Raw genomic sequence first — 11,979 nt, forward strand, 5'->3', positions numbered from 1 at the left:
TAATAAATCACTACACTAACAATCTTCTAAGATCTACCAACAAAACATTAGTTGAAATATTCAAAAGCAGGAATTGCTCAGGTGACTCCCTGTATTCTAGTGCCATTGCAAAAATATGGAATACCCTTTCTCTAGAAATCTGGATCTTAGATAATAAACATAACTTTAAAAACCTTTGCTTGTCCTACTTAACCATCACATGGAAGTGTACCTTCTCTCCCACTAGATAAAAAAATCATACTGTACCCCAGATACCTTACATAGGCTGTTGCACATAATTTGAGTGTGTGTGTGTATATATATATATATATACACACAGCTACCAGTTTTGTCTATTTGTCAAGGGTTTCACTTGAGCTTACAATTAAAATAAAATATATTGCAGGTGCCGGTCACTACTCCCCGCCCGTGTGCCTTTCTTCAATTTACTGACTCCAGTTGCTGCTGTGAATTTGGAAAAACAAGAGTCGATTAAACTGAGTAAGTAATGCTAGACATTAAACGTTTCAACAAACTATACAGTTAGAGCGTCTTCTGTGCGGCGACATGCGTGAATTGGAGTTCCTTCGTTGAAGGTTGTGCGTCAGGCCCGGCAAGTCGGCACGTAAAAATCTACTGCCAATCATTAGCGGACCGGAGTTCCTCTGTGGCGACCCCTAACCTGGAAAAGCCAAAAGGCACAACAACAACAACTTGACTGCTCTCTCATTTCCGATTTCATACAATGAAGCACGTACATACGTACACAGAAACGGAGACACACACGCAAAAAAACTTTTCCCGGATTTTTTTTTTTAACTTTTTGTTTTAATTTCATTTTGCCGAAGAACAAACTCGTTTTTAGCGCCAGTAAAAACAGAATCGTTGGCATTTCACTTTTCGAGCTCCATGGCTAGCAATGGACTCGTTTGTCAGTGACCATTACCTGTATATTAACAGCTCGGTGGAGAATGTTTGTTCTCCGGTCAGAGAAGTGACGTAAAAGGTCGCGTATTGTCTAAACGTAACGGCTGTCGTGAAGAAAGACCAACCTGGAGGCACAGTTGCAAGCCCCGCCCTAGTCTATCCCAAACCTCTACGTCATCGCTTGCTCACGCCCAGTAACTCCTATTATATTAATATTCATCGAGTCACGACAAGAGGGAAATAATGAATATTTATTATCTATTCCCTATATTTCGTTTCGGAGTTAGGTCATTGCATATTGAGAAAAAAATGACATACCACAGCAAATAAGATTTAGATATACCTGATAAACTTTTAATTTTTATACTTTATGACCACTGAGTTCCGTGTACCTTTCTGCCGGAATGTTGTTTTCTTTTCTTGCCTACTACAATGCTGATTTGTGCTGTAAGGTTTTTTGAGGCCTAAAACTGTCAATGGGAGGAATGTAGGAGAATAGTTTGAAAACAGAAAACAGTATTGTGTTGGAGATTTTCTTCTTTGAAACTATGACCTGTAACTGCTCCTCCGCGGCAAGATTGCTGAAATTGTACTTTAATTCTGGACAGAAAGGTGAGGAGATCAACGTACGTTTGACGTTTTAAGTAGATTAAAAGTATGAACGTGGTACCTATTATTATAAATGTTTGACACTGGAATTTAGAGACAAGACTGATGACATTTTCCGCTTAGTGTTTATAAACCTGAATGCATTTTCAAAACGTCGCGAGAAACTGTTTTCTGAAAGACTTCTGTTTCCCGTCCTCTATAGATAATTACGTTTTAGTTTCTATCCCTAGAATGCATGTGATATCAACTTTTATGTGCCAGTGTGTTTTGTTTGTTTACAGATGTCTTAATGTTAACCGAGAGGGAGAATGCATGTTAGTTGTATGACAGGAGGTGTAACATTTTTTTTAGTAATTATAATTAATTTCTTTAAGCAGCAGTACATAGGGGTGTAACCAGAGAATTCCACTTTGTACTTAAACTCCTTTTATTTCCCCCAGCCCACCTGTCATTTCAGCCAAATGTTGCCCCTTGTAGTGAATAAGTGTACACACCATTTTCATAGGTTCCCTGTAAAACTATTCAAGATATTGTTTTTTTTTTTTATTTGCAGTCCTTTCAGTAAGCAAGTTTTGTACATGCTGTTTGAGGCATTCATTTATACAGTTGTAAGAATAATATGATCTGAAAAGAGTTACAATGTTTCAGAGTGTTGTAAAGAAAAAATGTATTGTGTAGAGTACAGTGTATACTTGGCTACACTCTTGATGTGACAGCAACAACCTGCCGGCGTATTTGGGAAAAAGAGGTTAAGGGTTGTGTATTCAGCTAGATATATAACTAGGCACTGTGCGCATTGGGCTCCATCTGGTTGTATGTCTGGTCTTGTTTTCTTCATGATAGCTGTCAGTGTCTTTTTCAGTGTTTTGTATGCGTGGTATGCATCTGTTTACTGGTGTCACTTATCTTGGACTAGCAGAGCACTTTGTATGGGTTTGGCTCTGCTCAAAAGTGTCTAAATGTGTGAAATAAATTAATCTTTTATATGAAATTGAGTACAGAACATGCATTTTTCTTTCTTTTTTGTGAACAAACAGCAAAACTTTAGGCTTCATATTTGCAAATGCGTTAGTTGGAGCACATCTTCATTGGGGTTTGGGGCAGTTAGTGTTTTGAGTAATTGTTTTAGAATTTAATGTTTGGATTTTTAACTCTCTTCTGAACTGCTTTTTGTTTTTTTCTGTGTTTGTTAGACTTGATTAACAATGCATTATTTACAGAACCTACAGCAGTATGCGGATTTAAACTGTTGTCTTTCTCTTTGAGATGTGCAGTAAATATTTGCATATATAGTCCTGTAGAAAGAGCTGCTATGAAATGTAGTACTATTTTATTTATTTATTTAGATTTGTTGACTGGGATTGTCCGACTCGTCGTAGGTCCATTTTCAGCGGAGGCCCGGGGAGAAAAGCTCCACAGTTAAAATATACAGACAGTAGTTACATTGGATTTACATAGCAATTAACAATTTTATCAACACAGCAATTCAAAATTGCAAACATAGTTACAGATGAAGAACATAGTACATTAGTAGACAACTAGAATCCTTATCCTCTGCAAAGTACATAACAGACATTAACAATTGTTACAGTAAGAAGTTCCGGCTGTATAATAAGTAGTTAGGCTTATGAGCATCCGAGCTTGCTATAATCAAGGTAGTTAGTGGGATGGAAAGAAAGCTAGTAGGTGGATGGGGTGGGTGATATTAGAGGGGGAGTTGCAAGGGCAGAGCCAGCATGTTTTTAGGTGCGCTTTTAATAAAGTTTTGAAGTGGGTGCATGATGGTACAGAGGTAATTGTGGGTGGGAGGGAGTTCCATAATTTGGCTATGGCGCAAGAGAATAATGCTTCTCCAGCAGAGTTATTGGCTTTAGTGACCTGTAAGTGATTTTTGTTGCTGGATCTTAGTGGTCTGGTGGTGTGATAGGGTTGGAGTAGATTCTGGAGGGATGGGACTTTTAGTGGATGGTTTACTAGTGATCGCATTGCCTTAGGTTGGTATATATCGGAGAGGCAAAAAGTAGGGTGGAGATAAGGTGGGAATTTGCTACTGAAATTTTTGCTGCTTTGGTGAGAATTTACTTATTTCTGTATATGCTCCTAGTTTTTTGTGGACTTATTTGTGGTCATGGATATGTGAATGTCACATTTTAGTTTGTCTATTTCCACTTCTAGCAATTTGGTGTGTTCTGTTGGGTGTATAGTGGTGTTGTCTTTTGCTGTGATAAAGTGAGAGTTGTTTTGAGTATTTTTGGTGGGTTGGAAGATGAGTAGTTTTGTTTTATTTGAGTTGAGTATTAATTGGGCATTGTATAACCAAGTTTCAACAGAGGAAAAGGCTTACTGTGTGACTTTTTGCAGTTTGGGTAGGGACTGGACTGAGCAAATGATGGTTGAGTCATTTGCATATTGTATGTGTGCCATGTTTGGTAGCAGAGGCTAGATTATTGGTGAAAATAGAGAAGCGTAGAGGTCCAAGGGTGGATCCTTGAGGAACCCCTATAGAGACAGGTAGTTGGGGAGATATGTCATTCTGCCATACAACGGATTGTTGGCGGTCAGACAGGTAACTCTGAAACCAGTTGGTGACTGAGAGAAGGATAGGTTATTGAGGACAGAGATGAGTTGTTTGTGTGGGACCATGTCGAATGCTTTAGATAGGTCTAGGAAAGTAGCAGAGGAGAGATAGCCATTGTTTTTATGCTGAAGGATATAGTTAGTAAAGGAGAGTAAGGCAGTGGTGGTGCTATGGTTTGGTCGGAAACCATGTTGAGTATTGGAAAGGAGGTAGTCTGAGACCTGAGAGTGAATGCATCTCCAGTATTTTGGAGAGTGGAGAGAGAATATCTATGGGGTGGTAAATGGTTAGTTCTGTGGAGGGGCCGCCTTTGTGGAGGGGAATTAATATGTGTTACTTTCCATAGTTTGGGAACGTAACTTTCTAACAGATATCGGTTAATCAAGATGGATACTGGGTAGGCTAGAGCATCAGCTGCGATTTGTAGGTATTCACTTGGCAGGTTGTCTGCTGCTAAATTGGTGGCTTAAGTTTAGCTAAGAGTTTTTTTATGTTGGAGGTAGGAAAAAGAGAAGACAGTGGGGAGATTACGAGTTGAATGTGTGGGTTGGAGGGGAGGGGGGTTGTGTTGTCTAGCTAGTGATAGTATGGTTTATGTGAAGTGTGTGTTGAATGAGGTAGCAATATTTTCGGAGGAGGGGTACTGACTTTACCTGGGTGGAGGATGGAGTTTATGGAGGACCAGAATTGTTTGGGGTTATGTTGGGAGGAGTCTAGGGCAGACTGGTAGTATTGGAATTTATCCTGTTTTATTAGCGTTTTGACTCTGTTGCGTAGTTCTAGGAATTTCTGTCCAGTTGAGGGGGGGGGGGTTGGTTTTGTGCCAGTGTTCCCAGGCTTTATCCCTGTTTTTCATTTCTGACTTAGTGGTTTTCTGTTTTTTTAGTGGCAAAGCTGCGGTGCTACAGCGGTAGTGTTGTTGCCTTCACAGCAAGAGGTTCTCCTGTTCGTTTCTTGGCTGGAGTGCCTTCTGTGTGGAGTCTGCATGTCCTCCCCACGGTCGAGTGGCTTCCGAAAGACATGCGTGAATGGGCGTGCCTTCGCTGAAGGTTGGGCGTAGGGGCTGGCAACTTGGCACCATAAAACTCGACTGCCAATCATTAGCGGATCGGAGTTCCACTGTGGTGAACCCTAACTGGGAAAAGCCAAAAAGACAAACTTAGTGGTTTTCTGTAGCCATGGGGAGGGTTGTGCTTTTGGTTCTGGAAAGTCTTATGGGGGCATGGTAATTAAGGATACTCAGGAAGGTAGTATTAAAAAAATTTAAATACTTCATCAAGACTGAGGTACTTTTATGGGATGCCAGTTACATTCTTTGAGGGATGAGATGAATGCGAGTGGGTTAAAGTTTAGCTTTTTACGTATTTACCAGTAGATGACAGGTTTAACTTGGTATAGGTGTTTTTGAGTAGGAATGTTTGGGAGTGATCACTGATAAGCAGCCTGCTATATATGACTGGGGGCTCTTACTGACTAGTATCCAATCCAGGGTAGTGTGCTTGTTGGAGTTTTTTATTTATCCTGGTTGGCAACTGGACTAGTTGGGTGAAGCCATAAAGGTTTAGATGATGAGTTGGATGGTTGCCAGAACAGGATTGCCAGTCAATATTGAAATCACCTAAAATTATAGTTTCTTGGGGGAGATGGTGGGTAGCCCAGCCGAGGAGGTTTTCTAGTGGAGGGATGTTTTGGCCAGGTGCGAAGTAACATCCAATTATGTTGATGGATTTATTTTGAGGTTTGTGTATATTATTTCTTCATTGCCTATTTGTGGAGCTGATGATTTTAAGCTGGATGTTTTAGATGCTGTTTAAATATTATAGCTATACCGCCTCCTTTCTTGTTTAGCCGGTCTGCTCTTAGTATGCCGTAACTGGTAGGGAGGATTTGCTCACTAGTAATGTGAGGTTTTAGCCAGGTTTCTATCAGGATGACTATATCTGGGGAGTACAAGTTTATGGTGGCATGGAGTTCATGGACCTTGTTGGATATACTTCTAATATTTAGGCTTAGTAGAAGGAGGTTACTTGGCTTTCTGTTGGCTGTGATTTGGGAGAAGTTGTGGTTTCTAGTCTATGAGGAGTGGGGTTGGAGATGGCGGGGCCAGGGTTGGGGTGAATGTCTGCACAGGGCTAGTTTTGATATGCATGAGGTTATTAGATTTCTCAGTTTCTGAATGTGTTTGTTTATTAGGGAAACTTTATGATTGTTCTCTGTGGGTAATAGGTATGGTGGGAGGGTTACTGTGTTAAGTTGTAGGAATGCTTTTTGTTTGCATAATATAGTTGATAGAATATATGGGAGGTGCATAGGGATGGTTCTTGAGTTGGTGGGAGGGGAGCTGAGTGAGGGTGAGACATGAGTGGTGGTGTGAGTAGTAGTACAGTGGTAGTGGTTGAGTGGGGGAATGATGGAGTTTTGGTAGGAAGTAAGATATGCAAAGAGAGTGCATGCAGTGAGCATAGGTATGGTATGCTTATACATGTTAGCTGAGGAGGAGTGATAGTAGTGGGGAGATGGAGGAGGTAGTGTTGGGTTTAGTGCCATGGTTGGCTGTTGGAAAGATGGGAGGGGTTTGCGTGTGTAATAAAGGTAGGCTCACTGGGGGCGGGTGGAAATTGGGGGCAATGTGGGGAGCGAAGCGGGCAGAGACCCTGTTAGTTGCTCTTACAAGGGGGCTGGAAACAATCGGGTAACAGAGTAAACTGATATAAGAGCATATGATAGTGAATGTGGAGACTCAGGTAGGTACCCTGTATTTCCACGAACTATCAGTTAGTTGTGCCCCAGTTCAAGCAGTTTTAGTAAGTGTTAGTAAGTGTTATGGCAGGGCTGAGCATAGAGTGCTCAAAGGGTGGTTGTAGTTTTAAAAATGGTGCCTGTCACAGGTAATATTTATTAACTTTGGGATTGGCTTAAGGTAATAAACAGGGAAGGGGGACGGGGAAAACATATTCAGCCTGTTTTTTTTTCCTAGTGGTGGTGGATTCTTCATACTTCAAATATGGAATAAGTGATGAAATGAAATGTGTCCTTTTTGGTGTATCACTGCTGTTTTGTAATGTTTTCCCACAAAAGATTAGTTACCGTGTACTGTTCTCTCTCTCTCTCTCTCTCTCTCTCTCTCTCTCTCTCTTTTGACTTTTCCCGGTTAGGGGTCGCCACAGCAGATCACCTTGTTCCCTCATGATTGGCAATAGAGTTTTTACAGTGTCGAGTTGCCAGCCTGGCGCTCAACCTTCCACAGAAGGCACACACATGCACTCACACCTAGGGCCAATTTTAGCGTGTCCAGTCCACTTGCAGCATGTCTTTGGGATGTGGGAGGAAACCGGAGGAAACCCACACGACCACAGGGAGGACATGCAGACTCCGCACAGAAGACACGCCAACTGAAGATCGAACCAGAGAGCCACTTGCTGTGAGGCAACGCTAACTGCTCCACCACCTCTGCCGTCCTTATTGTGTACAGTTTGTAAATTCTACTTTTGATTACTTTTAAGTTTTTCTCTGTTTTTATCCTAAGCTCATAGGTTGGTACTAGGCTATCGGCCCTAGGGCCTATACAAGTCTAGCCATAACAATTCCCTGGCTATTTCTTCCCACACTATTTACTTCCCTGGACCCCTGTCTAGCAGGGCGACTGATGTGATCCCCGGGGTGAATTTCCTTTCTCCCTTTCAATTATCAAGGTTCCTTTTGAAGAGGGACAAAGAGACACTCTGCTTGACATGTATGGGCAGTCTGGAACCTATCCCTCCAGCATGTTTTGTTTATTGTGATGACAAGGTTTAGATCCCTGGAGCTTGTGGCTCTGAGGGATTGGGATTTCTTTAAGTGTAGCATGTCCAACAGCTTTGGGTTTGACTTGGCCTTGTATGTTAAGCAGAGATCGCCTCTGAGTAGATGATATGCGACACGTGTATAGCTGGAGGTTTTTAAGGCGGTCAGCATAGGGCATCTGCTTTAGGCCTGTGATTCTTTTAGTGAGGTATTTCTGCGGCCTTTTCAGTTGTTGCAGATGTCTTGAGAGGTACGTATCAATTGGGGCATTGTATTCTATAGTGGGTCTAATGAGGGATGAGTACAGTGGGACAATGACCTCCTTTTTTCTGGATGAAAAGCCCTTAGTGATGAGGTGTGCCACATAGAAGGATTTCCTGACTGTTGTGGATATGTGGTTATTGAAGGTGAGACCACTGTCCACCTGTGTCCCTAAGTCTCTTATCACACTTTCGGTGTTTAGTGTACTGCCACCTATGTGGTAATTCACGGGTACATGTTTTTTCCCATAGGGGTTAACTATACATTTCTTGGCATTGATCTTGAGACCATGGCTCTGGCACCAAGCAAAGCATCTGTTCTGTAAGGCCCTTTTGTAGAGTATCCACATAATTTGGGGATTCAATAATGGCTCCCAGTTTGCAGTCATCTGCGAACTTTGTTAGCCAGAGTCGCTTAGTGTTGGCCTGTACTTCAGAGAAGTAGATGCCAAACAAGAACGGTCCCAGGACTGAACCCTGAGGTACTCCACTTGTCTGAGATGGATTTGTAGTCCGCTACTTTTACAGTGTGGGTTCTGTCAGTAAGCCAGTTGGCAACCCATTGAGTGACGTAGGGATTAATGCCCAGCTTAGTAAGTTTGTCTATCATTCCAGAGTGGGGGATGGTGTCAAAGGCTTTGGCGAGGTCCAGATAGGCTGTGTGGACTGCCTTACCCTCATCCACGGCTCTGGAGACTGATTTGAAAAAGTCAGTCAGGTTCAGGAGACAAGATCGTCCCTTCACGAACCCAAATTGGGTGGGGTCCAGTGTTTGAAGGTTGCCGATGTTTTTGTTTACAAGTTCCATGATAATACGTTCCATGGCTTTGCAGATCAGGCTCGTCAGACTGATGGGGTGGTAGTTCCCAGGATCCAAGGTGGATCCCCCCTTGTGGAGTGGGATAACTGTAGCTGTGCGCCACTCAGTGGGCACAAAGCCTGAGGCGAGGTTATGATTAAACATGACACTTAGGTGAGGTGCCAGTTCATTTTGTAGTTCATGTAGTACATAGCCTGGGATGTCATCTGGTCCCATGGATGCTGTATTATTAGCTTTGGAGAGTGCGTTTTTTACCTGTGTGGCCATCATTAACAGAATTTGGCAATCTTCCGGTATTGAGATGGGCCGTTTAGGGGGTGAGAGGGGGGGGGTGAAGTTGGCACTGAATCGATCTGTCAGGATATTGGCAATATCCTTGGGATCAGCATATTTAATGCCATTCTGTTGTAGCTCAGAGCAGATCTGAGCATTGCAATTTTGGTTATTGATATAGTTATAGAATGCCTTGTGGTTGTCTTTGGAATATTTGGCAATTTTATTTTCGTAACTGGCTTTGGAGGATTTTATGAGGGATCTCAGCTCCTTACTAAGGCTGGTAAGGGAGTTTTTTGCATCCTGGGATTTTCCTCTTTTCTGCAACAGTTTCTTTCTTTCTTTCTTTTGTTGTAAAGTTTTTTATGGCAGGAAACCACCAGATTGGCTTCCATTTTTTTGGAAGAGAGCATCTTGGTTCTATTTGGGATGGCACAATTCATGCATGAATGGATGTGCTCGTACAGTGTCTTAGTGTACGACTCAGTAGTCGAACTTTCAGTTCCCGTCTGCATGGGTGTCATGAAGTCTGTCACTTCTGACTTGAGTAGCATGAAGTTGGCTTTGGAGAAGTTTTTTTTATGGAGGTTTCCTTACTGGGGGGTGGGATGTGGATGTTAAGGGTGATTAGCTTATGGTCTGACCTGGCCAACGAGGGGGTGACCATAGGTGTGGAGCATTGGTTTCCCATGTTGGCAGTGATCAGGTCTAGGATATTGGAGCCCCTGGTGGGACAATGGATTAGTTGATCCAGGGCATTGTAATTTAATTTATGAATTCCAAGAACCATTGGGCAAAGGTGTTTGTACACGAGTAGTTTTCCCAGTTAATGGCACTGTAGTTGAAATCACCCAGTATTAGGGTGTTTGGTTGTATCTTAATATTTTCCAGTATATTTAGAAAGGTGTAGTGAGAATCTTGGGGCATGGTGGGGGATCTGTAGCAAGCTACAATTTGGATTGCAGTCTTACCTAGTGTTAGTTGCACCTGGAGAATTTCAGACACGTTGTGTTGGGCAACTAGCCTGGTGGTGTGAATGTCCTTGGTAAATGTGGACACTTCTCCACCTTTAGTGTTTCGATCCTGGTTTGGTGGCCGAAAAGTGTGGTAAGTGTTGTAGCCTGGTATTGTAGGGGTGCTCTCTGGAGCCTTGAACCAGGTCTCCGTTTCTGCACAGATATCTATGTTTTCCATTTTTAGGAGTGCCTCAAGAGAGTGCATTTTGAGGTTTGACTTCTAGCATTGAGTAGCATTACCTTCAGATTTTGCATGCTTGTACCTGTTACGGTGGTGGCTTTGTCTTTTGAACTTTTCCTAAAAAAGGCATTATAGGGGTGGCAAGAGCCTTAGCCGGTAACCTGAATCCCAGGGGTGACAGGTGCAGACCATCTCTGGCAAAGCATCGTGGTTTGTCGATCATGTCATCCCAGGCAGACAGATATTGGATCCCCTTTGAATGACACCAGAAGCTTAGCCAATTGTTGAAGTCATTTTGTTCTAATATTGTGTTGTCATTCTGGGCGAAGGCAGGATGCTACTCAGGGCTAGGGTCATACCTGCTTGGGCCACATGATCCGAGAGCTCTTCGTGACAGAGTCAGATTTGTACTTTTTGTGGAGTGACTTGAGTGCATGCGTTATGTGGCGGATCCTGACAACTGACAGGCAGCTGACTGTAATTTTCTCCTTGTTCAGCCTGGTGAGTGGGACATCAGTGTGCCTGACTATAGAGTCACCTATGACTAAAGTGTTAGGTACGTTGTCTTGCCTTGGGGGCTGTTGCTGTGTGGCACACTGGTGTTGTGAGCTCTGTGACATTTTGGTTGTGATTGGTGTTTGTGTTTTAGCTTTGGAGGTCCTTGTTTCTTGGGCAGGTTACAGTTAAGGGCCTCCGCATATGTGGATTTAGTGTTGCTATGTGTGAGTGTTGGTGGTGTGTGAGTTTAGAAGGGCTATGTGCTGCTTGAGGTGTAGTGCGGGTGTTAACCTTCTCCTCTTGACTGTCTAGCACAATCTTGGGTGGAGAGAGCTCCACCTTTCTTGCTCTTCTTTACAGTGTATCTACAGTCAGGTTCTTGTAGATATTCCTACTCTGGGATTATTCTGCCACTGTTGTATTGGATTTTTTGAAACTTATCTATAAATATATTTTCTTTGTTTCATTTTATGTAAATGTTTCTTGTCAAAATTATTATTGTAAATTTTAGTCTTTGTATTAATTACAGTTTTTTTTTTTTTTTTTTTTTTTTTTGAGAATGTCTGCAAATGTAATTGGAGCTTTTCTCCTCAGGTCTCCACTGAAAATGGGCCTTTGGCTCAGTTGGACCAGCCAGGTTAACAAATGACAATAAATAAATACTGGAAGCATAAGCCCAGTGCAAGAAGAATGCTGGGAACCTCCAAATGAGGGATGTGCAGTGTTGTATCTTATGATCTTGCATGGTAATGAGTCATTTTCTGCTTCAATTATTTCATTCCTAGATTGATAGTTTTGGGAGAGAGAGAATAAGGAGGTCTGATTTCTTGGTAGGAAAGGAACCAAAGTCAGTTTTGCAAGAGCAGCTGTGTAAGGCAGGAAAATGGAGGAACTTTGCTAGTTTAAATAGGATAGAGTTACTTTGCTGAGAACGAATTGGCACAGTATAGGAGGATTATTGGATAGCTGGAAGGTTCCAAACAGTAGGCCCACACAGTAAACTTTTTTGAGGTGCAAGTAGTTCACAGAATGGGTATAGGAAAAAATATTTCAGA

At 42.3% G+C, this 11,979-nt stretch overlaps 1 protein-coding gene across 2 annotated transcripts in view; it reads left to right on the forward strand.

The window, feature by feature from the left end:
• The first annotated feature begins 1,121 nt into the window (after positions 1 to 1,121).
• The window catches only part of CLPX (caseinolytic mitochondrial matrix peptidase chaperone subunit X), a 1,745,917-nt gene continuing 1,735,059 nt past the window's right edge, over positions 1,122 to 11,979 (forward strand). For both annotated transcript variants that reach the window (XM_044078662.1, XM_044078663.1), the window contains exon 1: positions 1,122 to 1,518. In XM_044078662.1, the coding sequence (XP_043934597.1) occupies positions 1,455 to 1,518 (64 nt within the window). In that variant the 5' untranslated portion in view covers positions 1,122 to 1,454. The remainder of the gene's footprint in view (positions 1,519 to 11,979) is intronic.

Source organism: Protopterus annectens, chromosome 7.part1, assembly GCF_019279795.1.
Source record: "Protopterus annectens isolate FY-2018-M chromosome 7.part1, PAN1.0, whole genome shotgun sequence".
Classification (NCBI taxonomy): Eukaryota; Metazoa; Chordata; order Ceratodontiformes; family Protopteridae; genus Protopterus; species Protopterus annectens.